The 25,622-nt window shown below is 38.2% G+C and overlaps 1 protein-coding gene across 1 annotated transcript; it reads left to right on the forward strand.

Annotated features, from left to right (window-relative positions):
* Positions 1 to 360: 360 nt before the first annotated feature.
* Positions 361 to 25,036, forward strand: KTF1 (kow domain-containing transcription factor 1). Its single transcript, XM_088898877.1, has 20 exons — positions 361 to 707; positions 13,784 to 14,034; positions 14,123 to 14,278; positions 14,580 to 14,735; positions 14,814 to 14,897; positions 16,701 to 16,768; positions 16,848 to 17,186; positions 17,296 to 17,347; positions 17,434 to 17,589; positions 17,701 to 17,847; positions 17,925 to 18,027; positions 18,117 to 18,275; positions 18,356 to 18,410; positions 18,577 to 18,629; positions 18,953 to 19,022; positions 20,285 to 20,321; positions 20,458 to 20,512; positions 20,960 to 21,199; positions 21,498 to 23,132; positions 23,598 to 25,036. The coding sequence occupies exons 1-20, from the start codon at positions 521 to 523 to the stop codon at positions 24,596 to 24,598; spliced, it is 5,004 nt and encodes a 1,667-aa protein (XP_088755003.1). The 5' UTR covers positions 361 to 520; the 3' UTR covers positions 24,599 to 25,036.
* Positions 25,037 to 25,622: the final 586 nt, after the last annotated feature.

Consider the following 25,622-nt stretch of genomic DNA (forward strand, 5'->3'; position numbering starts at 1 on the left):
AATTTTAAATTATTATTCACGGGAGATGTTCCCAATGCATGGTGGATGTGTATGTGAGGCGCCCAAGTGTGGGGAGCAGATCCCGTCTCACCTGCTCACACATCCCACATCCGGCATCCCTACCCATAAAATACCACCACCGTGTTTGGGGAGCATCTCTCTCAATGACAAGCGAGATATTCCCAATGCGCATATGTAACGCTGTGTGAGTAGAGACGTGGAAAAATGTGCGTAGCGGATCGAGTTCGAGGCAAAAACGATAATTTTTTCGTCTAACAGAGATGAACAAAGCGAATATTATCTTACAATTATTATCATTTACTGTAAAAATATAAAAGTGGAGGCAGTACAACTTTCACTCCAACAGTCCAGCTTCTCTCTCTTTCGTCTTCAGTTCTTCGTCACTCTCTCCGAGTCTGCTCCGTTTATGCTCGGCTTGTTTGCTCTTCTGGAACGTAAATGCACAAGACCTCCATTAACTTCTCTCTCTCCAGTTCATTTTCCTCGCTAAGACGGTGAAATGGTGGGAAAGGGGAAAGCAGTATTGGTGAAAGATTCATCAGCGAAGAGGAAGCGTGAAGATAATACAGATAAGTCGAGTCTCCAGAAAAGGAAAAACCCCGGAGTTCTCCAATTCTTCGACGACGCTGCGGCTGTCGACAAAGACGTCGAGGAGAGCAGCGAAGATGATGAACTTGACGACGATGGTATACTTCACTTTTTGCTTTAATTTCCGTGGAATTTGTTTTTGGGTCTATGCTATCTTCATTTCAGCCCCTAGGCCTAGGGTTTCTTTTCCGATCGTTATTTTCTATTTTGGTATTGTTTTGTGAATATATGCTTAGAGCACTTTTTAGGGCTTATTTCGTGGTTAGATCAAAAGCCCTCGCACCTGAACTATTATGCGGACAAATGGGAATGCGGATGTGCATCAGCATTATTCGTACATGCATGCTTATGTGGGCTTGCATTTTGTGTTTTGATCATACTCGTTTTTTGTCTAAATGTTGAAATAGTTTCGGGTTTGGTGTGTGGAAAAAGTACGCAAGTATTTGGTTGTTGCTTGTGACGACATCTTTTGAGTTCTCGTTTTAGAAGGCATGCGATATTTGTGCATTAATTAGCGTTTTTTTTTAATTCTAATATATGGGTTCAGATAATGTGATTTATTTAAATGGATGGTACGTAATCATAGTAATTCAGGATCTTTTGGTTATCGTCAGCAACTCAGCATTGATTTGGTTTATCTACCTGGCCATGCACAGGTGGTTTGTAGATTATATTTCCATTAGGAATTGAATTCGAGCAAGAAAACAAATACTTGTCAATATTTAAATCGTATCCAGGGAAGAAGCAAGGGTTTGGATTTCACTGATATATATGGCAAAGCTATAAATCACTTAGTAATTTGAGGACAAAATTATGGATGAAGATATTGGAAGGGCATCTTTTATTGTATTATGGACAGTGAACCAGTTCTCAATGCAGTTTCAGGGGCTGCTGTTATATGTCTTCTTCTCACAAATCACAGTTACGGCATTGGCACTTTTAAGTTGTTGCCCAAAACGGGGAGAACAGAACCCGACTAAATAGGTTAGCAAAGAATTAAAAGAGGTTTTAACTGCTTAAGACACAGATTGGTGACTTGGTGTAGCTAACTTACAGCTAAAACTCATGCAATAACAAAAACACTATGGTACTGCCTTAGTACCTTAGGCCCAAACAACCAAAAAGAAAACTTCCAAATGTTAGCTCTCTTGACCTACCTGAAAATGGCCTTCTTATTGTACTTGCAAAAGAGATTCTAGATTCAAGTGCCTTTTCTTTTTCATGCATATTAGAAATTTAGAATTATAAATTTTAATCACACTTTGAAGCTTATGAACCTATTTATAAATTATAGTACATAGCTTGTTAACTCCTTGTTCTTTACATGACCAGTAAGAATCATTGCGCATTGAATTTCGTTCACCTCCTGCCTGTGTCAACCTATACGATATCTCTTGGAAGTTGGAACTTGAAACTCCAATATTTTATGGAAATGTTTACGATATCTCAGACTCTCCCTTCCCCCCCTAAAATACCCTTTTTTGCCGTGTTTATATCATCTGAAAGAAAGGGTGTGCAGTCAGCCAATCAACTTTTTATCCACTGCAAGCTGGCCTTGTTTACTTGGGCCTTCATCTGAAAGAAAGGGTGACCAGTAAGAATCATTGCGCATTGAATTTCGTTCACCTCCTGCCTGTGTCAAGCTATACGATATCTCTTGGAAGTTGGAACTTGAAACTCCAATATTTTACGGAAATGTTTACGATATCTCAGACTCTCCCTTCCCCTCCTAAAATACCCTTTTTTGCCATGTTTATATCATCTGAAAGAAAGGGTGTGCAGTCAGCCAATCAACTTTTTATCCACTGCAAGCTGGCCTTGTCTACTGGGCCTTCATATTGAAAAATTTTTGGCATATCCTAACCCCTTCCTGAGAATACCTAGGACTGATGAAATGTGTAAGGAAGTAGGGGTGATCCTTTGGCTGGGTTCTCCCAGTCCTAGGATGAGGCATACATGGCCTGAGTTTTACTTATAACCTTGGCCTGCCTTACCAGACAGTAAATAGGGCTAGGCCTGGCCTGCCTGGGCCAAAATGTAGGTCTGAAGTTGGGGTTTGGGTTGTTTAGGCTGAGCTTAGTGGGACCTTTATATACGTTATATATTACAAAGTAGAATATAGAAGTGACATTTAATTCAAAAAGGAGAGATGCACATGGGAGGTTGTAAAAAAAGCAGGGCTTTGTTACAAAAAGACCAAAAGCTACTGAATTGATAGGAAAAGTATTTGCACTATAGAAAAAAAATCTCTGGTCCTGTTTTAGCCATGGTTCAAAGTATTGTTACACCTGTGTATCGGCAGAGGTGTATTGGTATTTTAAGTGATGCGTCTTTTATTTTTTTAGTTTTTTTTTTCAAATTTCAGTTTTAAGTATAATTTTATATATTATTTAATAAAAATGGGGTTCACGGAAACACCTGTATACAGGTGTAACGGGCAGCCAAAAATATGATACGATACACCCAATACGGGTTGTATTGTATCAAAACCTTTGTTTTATCTAAAGAATCAATAATTTGGTTCAGCTCTTTAGGAATCCACATGAAGCTACAGCAAAAGGTAAGCAGAAAGCTCACTAATTTCATGATATTTATGTTATATTTTATAAATAGCATGCAAGTAGTATAAACATAACAAATAAGTAGCATATATTCAACCAATGGCTAATGTATTTGATATGCAAATAAGGTATATGGTCTTCTTTTTGTACAAATGTAGATTTATATTGTGTGTAAATTCAAGTTGGCCTAGCAAGGCTCAATTTGATTCTTACCCTAATGTGAATCTAGGTACATCAAAGATAATTTGGCACTTGGGGAAATATAGGTGGATAAGATTGGTCAAAATATCAAATTATTTGTGATTTTGTATTTGGTCAGGATACTTGGCTTCCTTAGAGCTGAAGCACCAACTAGTAGTGGCAATCAATTATGGGATGGATTTTTCTTGTATTTTTTTATCAACTGTACAGTAGTGAGTTGATCATATTGTGGTTGGGTTGTGTTGGTCTTGGGGCCACCTTTTCCTTTATCCCATAGCTTTGTGAGTGTTGGATTTGTCCTTTCTTTTGTCTTTGAATCAGTAAATCTATTTGTTCTTGTTGCTGACTCAAGAAAGGAGAGAGAAAAGTTAAAAAGCAAAAAGAGCTGAAGCATTGAACAACCTTTGGCCCTATTCTATGAGATAGCTGGAGATGATCCCACTATAGTCCAAATACTGGTCACCAAGAGGCTCATTTTGAGTCCAATTTCAACTTAATGATTGCAGTATTCCATGGGCAAGCTGGCCAGTGGCATACTACAGTTCAAAACTCCAAATATTGACCCACCAAGAGGCCCAAATTCAACTTAGTGATTGCAATTCTTTAAGGGGCAAATCCTTATCAACTAAATGATTTGCATTAATTTGTTGCAGGGAAATTTATAATGCAAAAGCATCTTTTGTTGTCCTTTTTTAGATGTCTTTAATGTGATTTGTGATTTTGTATGAACTAAAATTTGTATAGATCATAAGGGTATTTTCTTGTAAGCTCTATGTACTATTCTAGCTGCTTATCTATAAAAAATGAGTGAGCAATTTGATTCATCTTATGATCGTGAGATTTGAATTGTTATGCAATATAAGAAGTCAGGTCCTTCAATTATCATTTCTATCTTTCTTTGTTGTTTATTTCTTTCTCTTTCACTTGATTCTCTTAACCTCAATCCCTTTTCCCTTCAATACATCCAAACCTCTCTACATTCCCTTTGAATCCTTGTTCCACACTTTTGATGTGTGCAGCTTCTCTTTGAGTGGTTATTCTTTATCAATGACTCTTCTTTGAATGTTTTTTTTCTTTCAAAATATGGAACTAAATTTTCTTTCTTTGAGTCAATGTGGTTTTCTCAGTCAGTTCATCTTGTTACATCTTTTATACTGGTTGCATTACCAAATGGGGACAAAAGGACAGGATATTATGAAGCATCATTCTTTACTAAGCTTTGCATATCTGGGAGTGCAATTTTTGGGACATTATGTTCAGAAATCAGGGAATGCTTAGGATCGGAGACCAGGTGATAGCTCAGTGTGACCATTTCCAGTAGCTTGGTTCAATAATTCATAAGAAGGGAGAGATTGAGGAGGATGTCACCCAAAGAATTAGAGCAGGTTGGGAAAAAATGGAGGGGTGCATCTGGACTTTTGTGTGATGGGAGAATACCACTAAGATTACAAGGAAAATTCTATAAAACCGTTGAAGGCCAGCTATGTTGTATGGAGCAGAGTGTTGGGCAGTCAGGAACAACATGTTCAGAAAGTGAGTGTGGAAAAAATGTGAATACTAAGGTGGATGAGTGGAAAAACTAGAATGGATAGGATCAGGAATGAAACCAACTGTAGAAACCTAGGAGTAGCTCTAATAAGTGATAAAATGAGAGACTGTAAACTAAGATGGTTTGGTCATGTGCATGGACCACCAACAGCTCCAGTTAGAAGAAGCGATTTGTTACAAGTGGAAAGGGCTAAAAGAGCTAGGTGCAGACCAAAACGGACATGGATAGAAATTGCAATAAACAGTCTAGCATCCTAATGGTTATTTTTGTACACACGTGTTGATTATGAGCATTGTTTATGAGGTAGTGGTTCTTGAAAACAAAGTTAATCAGTATTGTTATGTGCATTGTTTAGGCTAAAGGATTTTTGCCCATTTTCCTTGCTCATCAATTTTATTTTAGCATTCTCTGTTAGTACCTTGGAAACACCTTTCGAAGAGCCCAAGGGAGAATTATATCAATGAAATTGATACATTAACATTTGACTTTATAAGACAGATTAAGATGAATTACATTTAGTTTTAAAATTGGCAAGTACAACATTATAAGCAACATGCCTATAATGGTTCTACACTTGTAGTTGCATCTGTGAATTTGCAATATAATAGGAATTGTCTATAAATGGTTTAGGAGTGTTATTGACTTGTGCTGTCTATGTCTTCTTTGGGTTAGAAGAGATTAGAATATGTAATTTAAAAGGTCACTACCCAATGTTCATCCTAGCTATCTGGGGTTTTGGGAGGGGTAGATTGGGTACGGTCCTAATCATTGGCATTTTTTTGCACAAAGTGGTTACCCTTAGATCGAGCATGTGTTTCCACGCTTGCTAGACTGACATTTTACTATTACGCCAAATAATGGTCCTCACATCAGAATGTGTAGTGTGATTACTTAAAATTTGTAGGTTGGAAAGTAGAAAAGAAACTTGTCCTTTTGAGGTTGTGTTTCCAAAGAATTCAATCAGTGCTATGGTGTGAGTTAAATGTTCTCTTCTGGATTGAGCATGCTTTCTCTGTAGGCTTATCATCTCAACAAATAGTCCTTTGGCTTGTGAAGTAATTGATTGATGTTTTCTTTTCTTTTAAAATTGAGTTATGGTGGATATAAATTGGAAAAAAACACTTGTTTTGTCAAGTTTGGTGGAAGCTCAATGTGCCAAAAACTTCATGTGATTATTCCTTTTCCTGACACTAGAGTGGTGGTTTCTGCTGTTAAAGGTCTGTGAAATAATTTATTGCTTTGGTCACATGCAATTATTACTTGTGGAGTTATGCTTCTTGTGTTCCATTTATGTAATTAATATCGATGACCTTTGCAACTACCTTGGGATTACTATTATTTGTCTTTTCATTTTTCACTTGCTTTGCCCCCAGATTTATTCTTGTTTTCACTTGATGATTACTTCATGATTGAGTGGTATTGAGAATTTCTGGAACATTGTTTTGTATGGTAAACATATGATTTATTTAGAGGGTAGGACTATAATTGTATGCCTTCTCTTGATGGTAGAGAGTCTTTTTATTACTAATGGGATGAATATAATGACATTTTTTGAATTATGAAAAAGACCTTGGATGTATCGTTCAACGTAAGTAATTTCAATTCCTTTATGTGTTCTTTCCTGAGAGAGAGAGAGAGGAGAAGAGAAGAGAAGAGAGAGAGAGGTTCGATTGAGAATCAAAGTCAAGGGCTGGCGGCTACCAGCTTGTTATTTATACTCATTTAAAATAAGAAGATCAGAAGTTACAATAATGCCCATGGCGGAAAATCCTAACGATAAACAAATTGTTCCTTGGAGTTGACATAAGGGATGCAAATTTTCCTTTTTTCCAATTTTTCCCTTATGAAGTGTTTGTCCACTTCGATGTGCTTGGTCCTCTCATGTAGGATAGGATTGCCAGCGATGTTAATGGCTGCCTTGTTGTCACAGTAAAGAGACATAGGATTATGAACAGCAACTCCAAGCTCCCCTAGAAGATTTTTTAGCCAAAGAACTTCAGCCACCCCATGTGCCACAACTCTATACTCCGCTTCAGCACTTGACCTTGCTACAACACTTTGTTTTTTGCTTTTCCAGGTCACTAGGTTTCCTCCTACAAATGTGCAATACCCGCTTGTGGACTTTTTGTCATCCACAACATCTGCCCAGTCAACATCTACAAAGACTTCTACCTTTAGATGATTATGCTTACTAAATAGTAGACACTCTCTTTGTTGCCTCCAAATGAGGTTTCTTAGGAGAGTGTATGAATTGGCTCAGGACCCCAACTGAATAGGCAATGTCTGGACAAGTCATGGACAAATAAATCAACTTCCCCACTAAACTTTGGAACTGTTTTACATCTTTCAAAGGTTCACCATCACAGTTACCCAATTTATGATCAACATCCATAGGAGTATCTGCTGGCCTTGCACCTAACTTGCCTGTGTCTTGTAACAAATCAAGAGTGTACTTCCTTTGAGAAATGAAGATACCCCTTTTTGAGCGGGCAACTTCAATTCCAAGAAAATACTTTAGAGGACCTAGATCTTTCACTTCAAATTTAGATGCAAAGAATTGTTTCAACTGTTGTATTTCTGAACTCCAATTTCTTGTAATGATGATATCATCTACATACACTATCAAAACGACAACCTGTTCCTGACATCTCTTCATAAAGAGTGTGTGATCGGATTGACATTGCTTGAACCCTACTTGCTGAACTGCCATATGAAACTTACTGAACCAAGCCCCGGAAGATTGTTTCAAACCATAGAGAGACTTTCTTAGTTTACACACCTTATTTTCGCTTCCCTTGGTAGAGAATCTCGGGGGTTGAACCGTGTACACCTCCTCCTCTAGGTCACCATTTAAAAAGGCATTCTTAATGTCTAGTTGGTGCAATTCCCGGTCAAGATTTGAAGCTAATGAATTTTTTTTTTTGATCAATAACAACATTTCATTACTTAATCACAAAAGAATTACAATTCATAGCTAATGATAGAAGAACTTGAATTGAGTTCATCTTAGCTACTAGAGAAAATATCTCATCATAGTCAACTCCGTACACTTGAGTGTACCCCTTGGCTACTAGTCTTGCTTTATACCTTTCAACTGTCCCGTCCGCCTTGTGTTTAGCTGTAAACACTCACTTACACTCCATTGGGTCTTTCTCCCTTGGAAGATCTACCAATTCCCAAATTTGATTTTTACGGAGGGCATTAATCTCCTCCTTCATAGCATCTGTCCATTTAGGGTATTTTAAGGCTTTTGCAACATTTTTGGGTACAGGGATGCAATCAACTGCAGATAGGAAGGCTCGGTATGGGGGGAATGTGATCATAGAAGACATATTGGTAATGGGGTGTTTGGTAGTGCATGACCTGACTCCCTTTGTTTGAGTAATAGGAATATTAAGGTCATCTTTAGTAGGAGCAGGGGTGCCAATAGGTGTAGTAGGGTTTGGACTTACCTCATGGGAGTCTGACGGTGTCGGATGCTCAGTATTTGGTAGCTCCACATCTCTATCACATTGCTGATCTCAACGTCATGTACGTTGGAAGACATGAAAGGGGGCCAGGTTCGGAATAGAAGGAAGAGAGACTTGGCATACCTGAACCTACTTCTCCTCCACACTACTCTCCCCTTGAGGAGAAGCAGGGAAGATCGGTTCAGACTCAAAGGACACATCCATAGAGACAAAAAAATTTGACTAACGGGATCAAAGCACCGATACCCCTTTTGAGAGGAGGGATACCCCAAAAAGATACAAAGAATGGATCGAGGGTCTAACTTACCCCGAGACAGAGACAAATCATGGACAAAGGCATGACAACTAAAGACTCTCATGGGAATGGAAAATAAAGGGGACTGAGGGAACGACAACTGGTGAGGGGCCATGTAGTTCAGCACTTTGGAGGGCATGCGATTGATGACATAAGCAGTTGCAAGTATAGCATCCATCCAAAACCTTTTTGGAACATTCATGTGTAACATCATCCCTTGAGCTACCTCAAGGTGTCTGTTTTTTCTTTTGGCAACACCATTTTGTTGCGGTGTTCTTGCACATGAGCTCCTATGAATAGATCCATGGGAGGAAAAACTCATTAAGCTCACCATGGAAATATTCCTTGGCATTATTTGATTGAAAGATCTGTATTTCAACATGGAACTGCGTAAACACCATCCTTTGGAAGTCTTTCACAATCTTTGAAACTTCATCTCTGCTACGCATCGGGAATACCCATGTATTGTGGGAGAAATCATCAATCAAAGTGATAAAGTACTTGTGCCCGCCCTCAGAGATAGGCCCCCATACATCAGAATACACAATATGAAAAGGAAAACTAGATCTTTTATTACTTGAATGAAAAGTTATTCTACATTGTTTGCTCAACTGGCATGTTTGACATTGAAAATTGGACACTGAACATGACTTAAATAAAAACGGAAACAAAGACTTCACTATTTCAAATGAAACATGACCTAACCGACTATGCCACAAAAAAATTTGACTCTTATTTGACTGACTATATGACTCCGAGGGCGACACCGAGAGACCAACTTTGTTGTCGAGAATATAGAGACCATCCATTAAGCTTCCTCTATCAATCGTCCTCGCAGAAGTTAGATCCTGAAAAACACATGAACCAAGAAAAAATGTTACACTACAGTTTAAAGAGTTTGTGATGCTACTGATTGAAAGCAAATTTATAGGATGTTGGGGAACATGCAACACACTATTTAGGTTAAAGCCATGGGGAAGGGATATTGATCCTTGGCCTGCAATGAAGGAGAATGATCCATTTGCAAGTAGCAAGCCTCACTTTATCCCTTCCTGACAAAAGGTTATAAGTCTGAAACAAATTTGGCTTACTGGTCATGTAGTTAGAGGCCCCTAAGTCGATGATGCAAGGGGAATCAGTGGTAGTAGTGACATGGAATGCATAAGCCGCATTACCTGATATAGATGCAAATGAAGTAGGAGTACCAGTAACAGAACTATCCATCTGTTGCAAAGCCCTAGCATATGACTCCAAGTGATCTATGAAGGAATTCATGATATCTTCCTTGGGGTTAGAACTAGTAAAGTGGTCCCAGGTAGTACCAACAACCGGAGTATCTTGGTAATGAAGAATCAAATATGGAATTTTCTCAAATTTTTTTGTTTTTTTTTGTATATTTGGACAATATGGGTATTTTCGTCATTTTGACCAGCCCAGTGTGGACTTGGGATATTAGCATCTTGCTCCTATAGCTTAGTAGTGCTTGTCTTTCATTTTTCAATTTATTTGCATTAGTAGATAGAAAGTTATTGTGTTTCTTGATGCAGAAGACAAATAGTGGCACTTTTTGTAATTATGGTGAACAGTGTTCCGGGCCACACAAGTCCCTCTATAAATAGATGTATTCTCTTCCTATTGAAGCTAATGAATGAATGAATGAATGAAGATTTCTTAAGAGCTCTCTTGCTGTATGGAGTGGTTCCTACAAACCCTAGAGTGATTCTAGGGCCCCTTGGAGTGATTCCTTGGGATTTCTCTCTCTTTTCTCTTTCTCTACCCTTTCTACTCTCTCTTCCTCTCTCTTTCTGTCTTGTGTTAGTTTGTTCCAACCCCACTACATCACTTGGGTTGCCAAATGTGCTATATTCGACTTCTTTTGACCTTGCACTTTACCATGTTCTTGGTTTTTTTTTTTTTTTTTTGATAATTGAAATGATTTTATTAATTAGCAATAGACAATAGTACAAAGCCTCCAGGAAAGGCACGAGTTGCAACCTCTCTGGGTTAGTTAAGTACAGATTTCCAGATTAATAACAACTTACAAAGAAGCACAAAAAAGCTCTTCCCTAGAAACCCCCTGTTTGGCTAAAGCATCAACCATAAAATTAGCAGATTTATTAACCCATTTTACCTCAACTCTCATATTGCTGGTTAACCACTTTACTTTTTTGATGAGATCTTTGTAGTCCCAAATGGTAGTATCCGGGTTTAGAAGCCACCTTGTTACCACCTAAGAGTCCCCTTCAACTAGGAGATGCTCCACCCCAAGCTAGTTAGCGATCTGAATTCCTTGTACTGCACCAAGGATTTTTGCCCTTGTGGAGTCCTCCACTCCCACTGATCCTGAGAATAAGGAAATTATGTTGCTGCCCTTATTTCTCAGGATACCCCCTATACTTGAAGACCCGGGTTGCCTTGGATGCTTTCATCAAAGTTCAGCTTGATGACACCTTCCAAAGGCGGAACCCATTCTAACAGAGTTCTATTCTTCTTTGTTGAAGTGTTAGCTATTACTAGCCAATTCCTCCACAAGTCATCAAAGGAGAAATCATAAAAAATATCCACGGTTTTCAGCCAATGGATTGCTCTTGTTAGGATGCAGTCCTTCACTGTCCACTTGGGATTTCCGTGAATTTCCCAATATGTGTCACGTGTATGTCGCGAGCACCGACAGTGGGTACAAAACAACTTGTCTTTATCATCAGCCTTCTTGGAGTCAATTTTCTTCTCCATATTGTTATTACCTATTGTAGCCAATGCTACCTGTTGCTCCTCCTCAGTTGTAACCATCATACTCCTCCTACTTTATTCAGATTGAACAAGGGCATATACCTCTTGAACTGAAGGCAACTCTTTGCTTCCTAAGATCCGAACTCTCAAGGGTTCATGAGCAGGGTTCAGTCCTAACAAGAAAGCAAACACTCGCTGTTGAGAAACCAACTTCTTATAGGACTTAGCATCATCATCATGTTTCCACTCTATAGCTTGATAGTGATCCAATTCTTTCCATACGGAAGTCAGGGCTGAATAATAGGTAGACAAACTCCGATTTTCCTGTTTATAGGTTGAGGATTCAGCTTGCAACCATAGTTGTCAAGGCGACGCCTAGGCGACAAGGTGCCCTTTTAGGCTTGCCTCGCCTAATCGCCTAACAGTTTTCTACCTCCTACTATAAAAAAAATTTTTATTCTTTCTTTTTTGATATTATAATTATAAAATAGACATTATTAAACTAAAATAATCATTTTGTGTGTTTATATACTAATTTCTTTTTATTATTTTCTTATTTATTAGGGTTTAATCAACACAAACATTGCTAAATGCTGTATTGAATCCTCAAAGACTTAAAAACCTGAACCAATAAGTAAGGAAGAACTAAAGATTTTATCTAATCAGCACATTTTCCTCTTCCATATATTCTTCTTCTCCTTCTTCTTCTTCTTCTTCTTCTTCTGCTTCTACTACTACTATACCAAAAATAAGGGTTCAGCCTCTATATTTTTTGAATTTTATTTTCCTTCTTCCTTTTCTTCTCATGAATATGTTAATTTTCTATACTTTAATATGAAATTTATACTTTTCTTATGAAAATCATGAATAGTTATTAAAGAAATATGGTTATGGTACCTAGGGAACTACCCTAGGATCTATGTTTTTAACATAAAAAATCCATCGCCTAGGCGCCCCCAAGTCGCCTAGCCTCGCCTTGGCGCCTTGAAAACTATGCTTGCAACTGGTAAATCTTGGCATAATGCCTTAGCTCAGAATAGGTGGTTTTGGCCTGTTCCCTAATCTCATTAGCGGTGTCTGCCCACATAAAGTTCTTCTTCACATCGGGTTCCATGGCTGCAAGGAGCCAAGACATCACCATACTGTTTTCTTGGTCCCACCTATCATGTTCAGCTATCTCACACTTGGTTTCTTTCACTCTGCCATTTATGTAACCAGCTTTTCCACTTGTTATTAAGTTTCACACTTTTAACCCATTCCAGGTAATTCAGGCCATTTAAAGGGATAATTGGCATGGGAAACATCATGTTTTCACCCCCCATACCAGCTGTACTATTAGTTGGTGTAACTCCAGGTGATGTTGAATCATAGTTTGCCATTGAGAAAAAAGGGTCACAAATATACCAGACCAAATCCCACACAAACAAAATGCTAAACTCCCAAGAATTTTCACTTCTGGAATGAGAAAGATAGTGCTGAAATCAGTCCAGCAATAGTTCGGTCCTTAGAATAGCCCAGTAATCAGTCCAGCGACTAGTCTACTAACAGGCTACTGAAAACAGTCTACTAACAGCAATAGTTCGGCCACAAGCAGTCGTTTAAAAAGGTCTACTAACAGTTCGACACAGCACATGATTAAAAATAACACATACCCCTGTCCAGTGCCTGTACGAAGGTGTAAACCTCAAAACCAAGGCCTTCACAGCCCTTCACAGCATAGACCACAGAGAAAAAAGGGGACACATACCCCTGTCCAACACCTGTACGAAGTTGCAAACCCAGAAAAAAATTTTCACAGCATCGAACTAAGAGAGGAGAGTCATTCCAGCATCGCCCCTCTTCTATTAGGGTTTCCTTGGTGTTACGACCAAGGAAGAACCCAAAGAACAACAGCCGCAAGAACTCTGACCAGTCCGATTAGAATTCTTGGTCTTCCACGTCCAAGAGATCAAGAGAAAAAAAAGGACTGAGATTCAGATGAAAAAAACATATTTTCGAGCCCAGAATTATAGCTCTGATACCATGTGTTCTTTCCTGAGAGAGAGAGAGAGAGAGAGAGAGAGAGAGAGAGAGAGAGAGAGGTTTGATTGAGAATCAAAGTCAAGGGCTGGCGGCTACCAGCTTGTTATTTATATTCACTTAAAATAAGAAGATCAGGAGTTACAATAATGCCCCTGGCGGCAAATCCTAACAATAAACAAATAACAAGAAAGAAGAGAAAAACTAGCTGACAGCACCTAGGTTGACTAGGCTGACAGCATACTAACAGAAAACCAATAAATAAGTTTCACAGCATTTTAGTTGTTTTTTTGTTAGTGAAATGATAATGAGTTTGCCGCTGTTTTTTATTTTTCTTGATTGTCAACAGATTTCATGGATGAGATTGATGCGGAAATAAAAGACAAGAATGAACAGGGAAAAGCGCATCACCTTCCTTTCTTGCCGAAAGAAGAGGAGCTGAGTGATGTAGAGCTTGAAAGATATCTGGAAGAGCGCTATGGGCCTGGTTCACACTATGTTGCACACAAAGAAGATGATTATGAGGCTAAAAGATCTGATTATAAAATTGACCAAATGCCTTCTATTAATGATCCAACCATATGGAAGGTCAAATGCACGGTGCGTTTTCCCTTTAGATTTTTTACTACTTATTGGCATGGTTGCATTTTATTTAAGTGTCTTATTGAGTGCCTGTGACTGGTTGTAGGTTGGGCGTGAGCGATATTCAACCTTCTGCCTCATGCAGAAGTATGCTGACTTGCAAAATCTTGGAACTAAACTGCAGATAAGTTCTGCATTCGCCCTTGACAACATAAAGGGTTTTATTTATATTGAAGCTTATAAAGAATGTGATGTCACTGAGGTATCTTCGTTTATCTGTTATTGGAAAGTTAAAGTTATGTTAGTTATCATATTTTGTAAAATACCTGTTAATGTATTTTGCTATCATTTATTATTATTATTATTATATTGTATCTTCTTTTATCTGTTATTGGAAAGGTTAAAGTTATGTTATCATATTTTGTAAAATACCTGTTAATGTATTTTTCTATCCTTTATTATTATTATTATTATTATATTTTTCAATAAAATCCATTATTATTCTATGAATGTTTTTCAAAATTTAAAGGACTGATTTGGGCATAATGTGTGTTCCTTTTTAGGCTTGCAGAGGGCTTTGTAGTATTTATTCTACTAGAATGATACCTGTCCCGAAAAATGAACTTTCTCATTTGCTTTCGGCTCGAAACAAATTAAAAGTTTTGCGGGGTATGTGGGCCCGCTTGAAATCTGGGAAATACAAAGGTGACCTAGCACAGGTATAAAGTTCATTTTTTAGTTGTGAACTAACTGGTTTCAAACTATATTTAATTCTTGTCTATGTGAACTTTGTATAGGTTGTTTCTGTCAATGACAAACGCAAAAGAGCAATGATAAAGCTGATTCCGAGAATTGATCTGCAAGCTATTGCCAAGAAACTTGTAATAACTCTGTTTTTCCTAGAAAGTCCTTTTTGTTTATTGTAGCCTTTTTGTTTGATTGTAGCTATTACAAAAGAGCTAGAAGCAAAATTCTCCTAATAGTCATGCTATATTGCATTGTGAATCAACTAGGGGAAATGTATGTGAAGAATATATTGTGCTATTTTCCATGCTATAGTAGACATCCTGCCATCTTTAACATCTAGAGACTTGTGCTATGCACAAGGTGACTCAAGTATATCTATTGTTAATTTTTAAGGGTTCCAGCTTTTGATGATGGCACAACTATTAAAGCAAGGCACGGAATAGATGATCTTGACCAATCAATTAAATTAATCCTGAATTTTTGGGCCATATTTAACTCTGGGGTATTTTCTATTCTTTATGCACGTGAAAAGATCAACTTCACTTTTCATATTACCTTCCTGTATCTCATTGTTTTTAAATCAACATGTGTGATTATCTAGTCAGAATTGATGTATTGATGACTCACTGGCTCCCGTTTAGTTATGGGTGCATATGATTACAATCAACTCACATGGTTGTAAGGTTCATTTGTTGCTTGTTATTTATTTTTTAGTTATGGGTGCATATGACTCACTGGCTCCCGTTTAGTTATGGGTGCATATGATTATAATCAACTTACATGGTTGTAAGGTTCATTTGTTGCTTGTTATTTATTTGTTTGTGAAAAGATTGTTGGAATAGGTTCCCATTTGTTAATTTCTTTTGAATTAACATGTGAACTATCTAAGCTCTGGATAACTTTCTCTTTCAAAAGCTACCTTATCCAGCCATGTTCTAACCGTAACAAGGCAACGTAGGTTGGTACTTGGTATGCCTCAATGGTGAAGTCTATTTTTTCGTTAGCTTGTATATCCTCTTTACTTTGTTGCGGAAACTTTGTTTTTTTAATAATGAAAACCTATGGTGAGATAAGTAAATTTATTTGTTAAGTTAGTGGAAAATATATGAACTAAGGATTAAAGAGTGTGGCAATTTAGGTCTAAATTTCCTGGTGCCAAAAGTAGAGAGCCCCATGGGTGAAAGGAGGGGCAGAAACACACAATTTTCTTTTCCTCCATAAATTGGCCTGTGATGGAAGAAGGGATAATTCATCTCCAAAAATAAAAGTGGGCAGAGGGTTGTTTGGGGATGTGTAGGATATAACAGATGCTATAATCCAGTTATGCTTGGTGCTGTACTTGGAAAGAGTGCTTTTGGAGCTAAGTTTTGATGGATCAATTTGAGTCATATTACAATAGCACCAAGCATAACGGCTTCTATGTAAGCCTTCTACAAGAGATGATTGTAAGTGTGTAATGATGAATTTATGAGTGTGGGGGAATATCAAAATGATAGATTTTTTATATAATTCAGTGGTAATGAAACTTTTCTGCCTTTCATTCCACTTTCCAAAGGAGGGTGCTATTATGGACTTCAGACCTTAAGTTTGGCATGAGGCCTTTAAGGTGTTATAGTGAAGGTGTTTGCAAAAGGTCTGAAAGCATGTTAGCTTATATTGTTTTTCCTTGCCAAATAGCTTTGTTTTAAGTAGATAGGCTTTGGATGGTGTCTCATTTGTTGATATCTGTCTGGACTTCAGAACTAAGATGGCATTTCAGGCATTCTGTCCAAAATTGATTTGCAGAAGGCTTATGACTATGCTAACTGGCAGTTTGTTGGTTTCAGTTACCTTTTTGATCAATTAAATTGTTTTTTATTGTTATTGATAAAAAATGTAATTTATTTTAATATATTATATCACATACAGGCTGTGTAATTTGTAAACTTCTTTCTCAGGGTGGTGGAGTAATTATCCGACAGACTGCTGTTCCTGCACCCAGATTGATCAGCTCTAGTGAACTTGAGTAAATTGCTAAATATTGTCTCTGAGTGGACAGTTTATGGTGTCTATGGTTCTTATACTTTCCTATATACATTATGCAGGGATTTCCGGTCTCATATTCATTACCGATGTGATCGTGAAACAGGCGAGGTTTATGAAATACTTGATGGTTTGATGTTGAAGAATGGTTATTATTATAAAAGAGTATCATTTGATTCATTAAGCTTCTGGAGAGTGCTTCCTTCAGATGATGAACTTCAGAAGTTTAAGACTTTTGAGAATCAAATGTCTGATGATCCAGAGTGGCTTTCACGGCTTTATGGTGAACGGAGAAAAAAGTGTTCTGGTAAGGGTGGTAAAGGAACATCAAAAGGATCTGTAGGTACATCAAGGAGTAAAAAGGGGGGTGGTTTTCAACTGCATGATCTTGTTTTCTTTGGGTAAGATGGGCTTCTTTTTGCTTGCTTCTGTTACAACCTCCAACTGGCATTCTTGTAATAAGAGGAGTTATTCATGGTGTCTTATTTTTACTGTTCTCTTCCCATACAGTCAGAACGATTATGGTGTTATAATAGATGTGCAGGAGACTGAAACCTTTCAGGTAGTCAGACTAACTTTATTTTTAGATTGTCTTTATTCCTTATTTTATCTTTATTTGCTGTTTACATTTGACATTATGTGATCTAGATCCTAAAACATGACTGCGGAGAGTCAAAAATAGTGACTGTTGAGCTGCATGAGATAAAAATTGGATCAAATGATAAAAAGTATTCTGCTTTGGACAAGCAGATGATGAAAATATCTGTCAGGGATTTTATCGAGGTCTTAGAAGGTCCACTACAGGTGTAACTATATTTTTGGATGATGAGTTTTTTACATCTCTTCTATTATTTACTGAAATGGTTGTGTAATAAAGGGCTAACCCCCTGTAATGCTGTTATTTCTCTCTTGTAGGGTAGACGAGGGGTTGTTAGGCAAATCTACCAAAGCACCATCTTTGTTTATGATAAAAATCAAAAGGAGAATAGTGGTTTCTTCTGTGTTAAAGCTCAATTGTGTAAAAGGATTAAGCCTTCTAAGGAAGCCCTTCAGGAGAACATTGTATGGCTTAAATTTAGTGATATGATTTATTTGTTAGTGATATTATCTTACTTTTTCATGTTCTGTTGAATGCACAGGATGATGGATCAGGTCCGCCTGGTTTTGATGAGACCATGCCGTCTCCAAAATCTCCCCTGTCACCTAAAAGACCATGGATGGCGAAAGATAATAACTGTGACTGTATGTTTGAGAGTTTGCTACCTATGTTTTCAGAATTATCAGATGCAAATATGATTGGTACCTTACTAATTTTGGTAGCCTCAATGTAGTTAGCAGAAATCACCAAGGTAATGGAGGTGGAATATTCTCTGTTGGGCAAGCCTTGAGAATCAGAGTTGGTCCTCTAAAAGGTTACCTGTGTCGTGTCATAGCCATATATCATTCAGATGTTACAGTGAAGCTTGATTCTCAGCTAAAAATCATTACAGGTTTGGTGTTTGCAGTTACTTTGTAGTGTTAAGTGGTAGGTTACATTCTAACAACTTCTTGGGCTTAATTTTTTCTGCAGTTAAAAGTGAACATCTTACCGAGGTTCATGGTAAGAGCTGTGGAGGCTCTATTACGTAAGTCTTTTCCTTTTATGGCTTATTCTTTTTAGTAGCATAAAATAGGATATGCATTTGTTTTGCTTATAATTCCTGGAAACAGAAGATAGAGACAAGGCATAGACACTTTTTTTAGCAATCTCTAGAAGTTCTGAAATTTTCCTATTTGCCTTTGCCAAAGCAGGGATTCTGACATGAACCCATTTGGTGATTTTGGGAGTCATAGTTTCTCAGGAGGTATGATTATAGTACATTAGAAGGATGAAACTGCGTTGTCAGTTAATTTAGGGTAAACACACTTTTCACTAAAGAGGAAGAAACTGCCTACTTAGATGATCTATGATGAAAAATCTGTTCGTAAAAGTTGAGAAATTTCTCATTATTCGTTATGTGAGTTTTCTATTTGTAAATTATTCTCAACTACATGTAGCATGCAATTACCCCCAATCTGACATGTATATATTGCTTTTTTTTTTCATTTCATTTTCCTTGCTCTTTGTTCACACTGAAGTAGTATTTCATAATGTTGTGCGCTGACACGATTCCTCTGTATTTTCAAGATTTTACAGAAGGAATGGGTGCACCAATGGAAAGCAATGGATGGGATTCTGGGCAGAAATCATCTGAAAGGTATAAAAATGTCCACATTAAATATTAAATTATTCATTCTCCATATATTCATGCCTTAAAATCATACAAATAAATATTGATTTACATTTAACAATATTTTCACCTTCAATACAGGTTTTTTACATTAGTGAAGAGAGTTGGTATTTAACATTTTCTATGCCATATTGTGATTATTTAACAAGAGTTCAAAATGTTTTTTTTTTTTTTTTAATTTTTTGATTGGAAAAGTAACTTTCAACCACTCACGGCATGAGTGTTGACCCCATATTTTATCTCAAGGTTTACAATACATTTCCCAAAAGATTTTCCCTAAGGGTGCTTTGCCAAAGTATCAGCCAAACCATTGGCTGACCTCCTTTACTCCTTGTCCAATCAAGAAATCAAAATGTCATTGCTAGATGTGGTATTATTCTTTTCAGTTCATCTACTTGTGCCTTATTAGAGTTCACATTGGTATCCAACTCAATATCATGCTCCCCAATTTTAGCTCATGTCAAGGTACTGTCTATGGGTGAAATTTTAAAGAGTACCAGTATTCTCTTACCTGTATGAAAACTAGGGTCCTTCTGTAAGATTCTTTGGGCCTTTATAATGGGAGACCTTGAAGAAGAGAGTTGATGAACCTATATAAGAATATGGAGGACCAAAAATGAATTCTTTTTAGTAATTTTTCTTGTTTAATAGTGGTAATACGATCCATGGTGTTGGTTGGCTTCCTTTTGCCCTTGTGACATGTAACTTGTATTTCTCATGGGAATTGGGGTGGGGTGGGGAGTAAGTGGAAGACCTTGAAGCGGAGTGCGGAGAGTTGATGAAGTCTATAGTATGGAAGATAAAAATGAACTCTTATTTTGAAAACATCTTGTTAAATAATGGTAATTACTTGATTTCTAATGTAGTTTTTCAGAAACCTTTAATCATGTAAATGCACACATTTTTATACTGATTATCTAGTTCTTAATCTTCTAGTCCTCTGGGTGCTTCTTCAATTTGGTGCTAGAAACCAATTGTTCTGCTAAATGCCACTGCTTATATCTTAGTTTTTTTCAGTGAATTAAAATTAAATACCATTGCCTTGTAGTTTAGTCAGCTAATTTGTATTTTGATGCTACCAAAATGGTTAGTTCTTGGTTGCTTTCTTCAATTATTAGGTATCTTTTTGTTGAGTCATAAATCTAACTGCTTCCTTTAACTTTGGTTCATCTATTGATAAAGACCTTGCCTATATTGCCCCAATCTGATACAGTATTGTCTGTTTGCAGGAGCACTTGGCCTGGTTTCTCTTCTGCTGCTTTTTCAGTTAGTCAATCAAATTTCTATATATAGGGCTTATGTTCTCATCTTTTTTTTTTTATTTTATTTTATGGTATTTGGTTTATCCGATTTAGTTAGATAAATTGTTCATACTAACAGATCTCTGTACTTGAAAATTCAGATTGGATCACCTCTTGCAAGGCCTTTTGACTCCATTGATAGTGATCCCAAAAAAGGTATGTCATGGTGCTAGTTCTTCTGGTTTGTTAGAATCTACATGTGTAGTATACTTGTACTAATAATTCACACACATGCAAGTGCATTTTTAGAGAAACATTAGACAATCCTAGTACAGACAAGAGACAACATAATGACAAAGACCAAATGTTTGTTATGCTAGTTCTCCACTTCTTTTCATTCTGGTTTCATAAAATAATTCTTTATGTTCTGCCATCCCATTTGCAGTCCTCATCCAATTAAAGGTAATGTTCAAATCCTTTGAGAGGCTTTCTATCTCCCTGAACACATGCTTGTAAATCCTAGCTAGCCGACTGCTACATCTTGTCCAAGAAATAACCAGCTTTGACTCCCTTTCCACTTCTAGTTGCTGAAAGTTTGAGTGCTATGCTACTTCTTGTGTTCTTTGTGTTTTTGTATCTGACAATTATTTTTACAATATACAGATGGAGAAGGTGACACCTGGGGAAGTAAAGCAATTTCAGCAACTGGTAATCAAATAGCGGACTGCTGGGATAAAGCAGCAGGCTCTAATGGTGATCAGAATTCATCGTGGAATATAGGATCATCTCAGGGTACTGGAGACCGGGGAAGAAACACAGACTCTTGGGACAGGTCTACAGCTAAACATGGCTTTGGTAGCAGCAACACCAATGGTTGGGAGAAAGTAGAGCCTCCCAGTGAAGGTAAGACTTGGCAGTTCAAGAGATGGAGGATGCTGCCTTTTTTGGTAATAAAATAAAACTTATTAAAATAATAAAATAAATACGAGAAAGGTGACCAGAAGTCACCCAAGAGAGGAAAAATTCCAATCCCACCCAATTATCAACAAGCACAACCCGACCATGCAAAAGATGGAGGATGCTGCCTGACCTGACCTTCAATGGGAAGGTCTGCTTTCTCCCAATTATAATGGGGGTATCTTTGTTGTGCTCTTATATTCTTTATATCTTTTGCTCACTTCGTCATTTTTATAATTCACAGATGGAGGGGGTGACACCTGGGGAAGTAAAGCAATTGCAGCAACTGGTAATCAAGCAGCAGGTTCTAGTGGAGATCAGACTTCATCCTGGGATAAAGTTATAACAAAACAGGGCTTTGGTAGCAGTAGGACTGATAATTGGGATAAAACAGAATGTCCTATTGAAGGTCTGGCTGGAAACTTAAGAGATGAAGGATGCAGTTGGGGCACTGGAAAATTAAATTCTGGATGTCAGGAAGACCATTCAAATGATGCAACAGGCTGTTGGAACAGTGCCAAAAGTGTATCTAAGAATGACAAAGGTCATTTAAGAACATCAGAAAATACATGGGACAAAGGTAGACATGGAAGTGAGAACCCTAGTTGGAAAGGTGAAGTTGAATTGCAAAACCAGCCAAATTCTTGGGACAAAGGCAAGGGTATAGTTGGAAAAGATGCAGATGCCTGGGGTAATGCAGTGGAGTCCCAAGTTCAAGGTCATACTGATAGAGCAAATCAAGAAGATGTGTGGGGTAAAGCTGCAGATAATTGGACGGTAAGAGATGGTTCCATTGGTGGGAAGAAAGATAGTTGGAATACTGCAGCATCTGGAGGGAGGAATCAGACTGGGGGTTGGGGTACAGCTGGTAGTCATGCTTACAAGGAATCAGAAAATCAAGATCAAGGGAGCAACAACTGGACCACTTGGAGTAAAAATGAAAAGGGAGACAGTTGTGGAGGATCAAAGGCTTTTGGTGATGAGGGAGCATCTTGGAGTAAAGACAAAGCGTTTGATGCAGAGGATGAAGCTAGTGGAAAAAAGGAGCTAAATGACCGCTGGAACATTTCTAGACGTGTTAATGCTGATCAAAGATATGATTGGAACAAGGGGTCAGAAGATAATAAAGCATGGGAGAAAAAAGATCAAGATTTTAGCTTGGGCAAGGCAAATGCTTTTGACAGGGGTCAGGAATATGGCAGAAGAGGAAGGGGAGGGTGTCGAGGAGTTAGAGATCATTTTAATGGTGGAAGATCCTTTAGTCGGGGGCAGTTTTCTGGTTGGAATAAAGGTGATCAAGACAAATGTTTTACAGGTGATGGATCATCTTCTAGAAACCAATCATCTGGTTGGAACAATGATCAACTGGATGGTTGGAATAGAAGCAAGTGTTCTGGTTTTAATGAAAAATGGAACAATGTAACTCAACATTCCGGGGAAACCAATAAAGATGATGCATGGAACCAAACCAAAGGTGAAGGTCAATCTGCCAACTGGAATAGAAGCAAGTGTTCTGGTTTTAATGAAAAATGGAACGATGTAACTCAACATTCTGGGGAAACCATTAAAGATGATGCATGGAACCAAACCAAAGGTGAAGGTCAATCTGCCAACTGGAGTGATGTCAAAGATACTTTTAAAAGTGTAGCAATGGGTTTGGAATCAAGTGGACAGAGAGGAAGGGGAGGACGCCGGGGTGGCAGAGGTAATTTTAACAGAGGGAGTTTCTCTGGTCGGGGTCAGTCTTCTGGCTGGAAGACAGATGGTCAACAGAAACATAGGACTCTTGATGAAGCATTCTCTGGAAACCCGTCAGCTGGTTGGAACAATGACACCTTTGGAAACAAATATTGCTCCACAGTAGGTGCTCAACAGAAAGGTATAATGCAATTCTATATCTACTACTATATTTTAGTGTCCATTTGGAGGCTTTTAAATCAATCATGCATATGCAAGTGCATTTATCAAAATAAAGCCTAGTGGTTCTCTTGGCAGTACTTAAAATTTCAACTGTTAATGATCTATTTTCTGTACTATATCCTCATAAACTCTTGCTTCCCAAAATGATGGAATTGGTTTGAGTTAAGATCATCAAATAGGATGTAGTTTTTTTATTGGGGACATGATGCCGTGAATGGTAAAATTTGGTTTGTACTTGCTGCCTTTGATTAGTGAAGGATGCAGAGTGTAATATCCTATGTGCTCCACCGTGTACATTTGGCATTTTGCATATTCATGTGCTTGTTTGCAGACATGTGCTTGTATGTACAAATTTCTGTAGTGCTCTTAATATATATGCAGCAATATTCCTCTTTTACTAATTTTGCCAGTATGTGATACACAGATGGAGGTGGTGAAACTTGGGAGCAAAACACTGTTGCAGAAACTGCTAACCAAGCAGGTACTGATCAAGTCCCAGGCAGCTGGGATAAAAGTGTAGGCTATAGTGGAGACAAGAATTCGTGGAATAGTGGTGCTACTGAGGATAAGGGGGTTGATATCAAAGCTGGAAGTTGGGGTAAGAGTGGAGGCTCTTGGGACAAAGGGAAACATCTGGTTAAAAACGAAGGAGCTTGGGGCAAAGCTGTAGAATCCCAAGGGCATACCAGTAATACCCATCAAGAAGACTCCTGGGGCAAAGGAGCTGATAGCTGGATGGGAAAAGGTGGTTCAGCTGAAAATTGGAACACTTCAACATCTGCAGGATGGAATCAGACTGGTGGTTGGGATCGGGAGTCTGGTGGAAGAAGAGATCTAGAATCCCAAGGGCATACCAGTAATACCCATCAAGAAGACTCCTGGGGCAAAGGAGCTGATAGCTTGAAGGAAAAAGGTGGTTCAGCTGAAAATTGGAACACTTCAACATCTGCAGGATGGAATCAGACTGGTGGTTGGGGTCGGGAGTCTGGTGGAAGAAGCGCTCCAGAATCCCAAGGGCATACCAGTAATACCCATCAAGAAGGCTCCTGGGGCAAAGGAGCTGATAGCTGGATGGAAAAAGGTGGTTCAGATGAAAATTGGGGTCGGGAGTCGGGTGGAAGAAGTAGGGGTGGATATCGAGGTGGTAGAGATAATTTTCATAGAGGTAGATCCTTTGGTCGAGGGCAATCTTCTGGTTGGAATAGGGATAATCAGGGTCAATCTTCTGGTTGGAATAGAAATGGTCAATCTTCTGGTTGGAATAGGGATAATCAGGGTCAATCTTCCGGTTGGAATAGGGATAATCAGGGTCAATCTTCTGGTTGGAGTAGGGATAATCAAGGTCAATCTTCTGGTAAAGCTGGATGTGGTAACGAGGGTGAAGGTGGTTGGAGCAGGGGGCAATCCTCTGGTTGGGGATCATGATGGTTCTAGGCTGTAGGGCCTTTTGCTTGAAACTGTGTCAATATTTTTTGTTTCCTCCCCTCTACTCTTTGTTGTACATAGAGTAGGGATAATCAGGGTCAATCTTCTGGTGAAGCTGGATGTGGTAACGAGGGTTAAGGTGGTTGGAGCAGGGGGCAATCCTCTGGTTGGGGATCCTGATGGTTCTAGGCTGTAGGGCCTTTTGCTTGGAACTGTGTCAATATTTTTTGTTTCCTCCCCTCTACTCTTTGTTGTACATAGACACGGTTATCGTCTTTTATTTTTTTCTGCTTGATATATCATGTATGTATGCACTTGGTGGCTGCCCCCACTCCAGGCCTTTTTATGCCTTGTTACAATGTGATATGTAAACCTGAAGCTAAGCAGAACTACAAAAGAACTTTACCTTTTCCTTTTGGGAAAAGAGAAACTGCACTATATCAACCGGTATCAATGGATGTTTTGGAGGACGAGGAACTTGTATATTGCAAAATACTGACATGAGCAGGATCTATTTCTATTTCTGTATCACAAAATCCATGAAGAGCACTGGGTCATTCTTGGCTCAAATGGACCAATCATTGTGAAGGAAGACTTGCTGGTCTATATTAAAATCTAGTATACAACATATACCACAATGGGCATTTAGGTGTTAAAACAGACCACTCTCATGGATTGATCAAGTTCACTGGAACCATTTTAAGAAACAAAACTTCTGGATCATATACAATTTGTACATCTGTAGATATAATCATATAACAATCAGTTGGCCCATATTTTACTCTTGTTTTTTTTTGGAATGTAAAGCTCAAGCATATATCGGCAACTCATCAGCATGTACTCATTTTTCATAGATATACGGTTCAGCTCACCCACTTCACCTCTGGTTCTGGGACTATTCAGCCACCAATCCTCAGACCTACCGGCAGCCCCCAAAAAAGCCAGAACAAATATGGACGTTCCACAATCCACACCCAACAGTACGGATAAGTATATACACCTTATATCTAAAGCTATGTATTGG

The sequence above is a fragment of the Nelumbo nucifera genome, chromosome 2 (assembly GCF_055504915.1).
Source record: "Nelumbo nucifera cultivar China Antique chromosome 2, China Antique-T2T, whole genome shotgun sequence".
Classification (NCBI taxonomy): domain Eukaryota; kingdom Viridiplantae; phylum Streptophyta; class Magnoliopsida; order Proteales; family Nelumbonaceae; genus Nelumbo; species Nelumbo nucifera.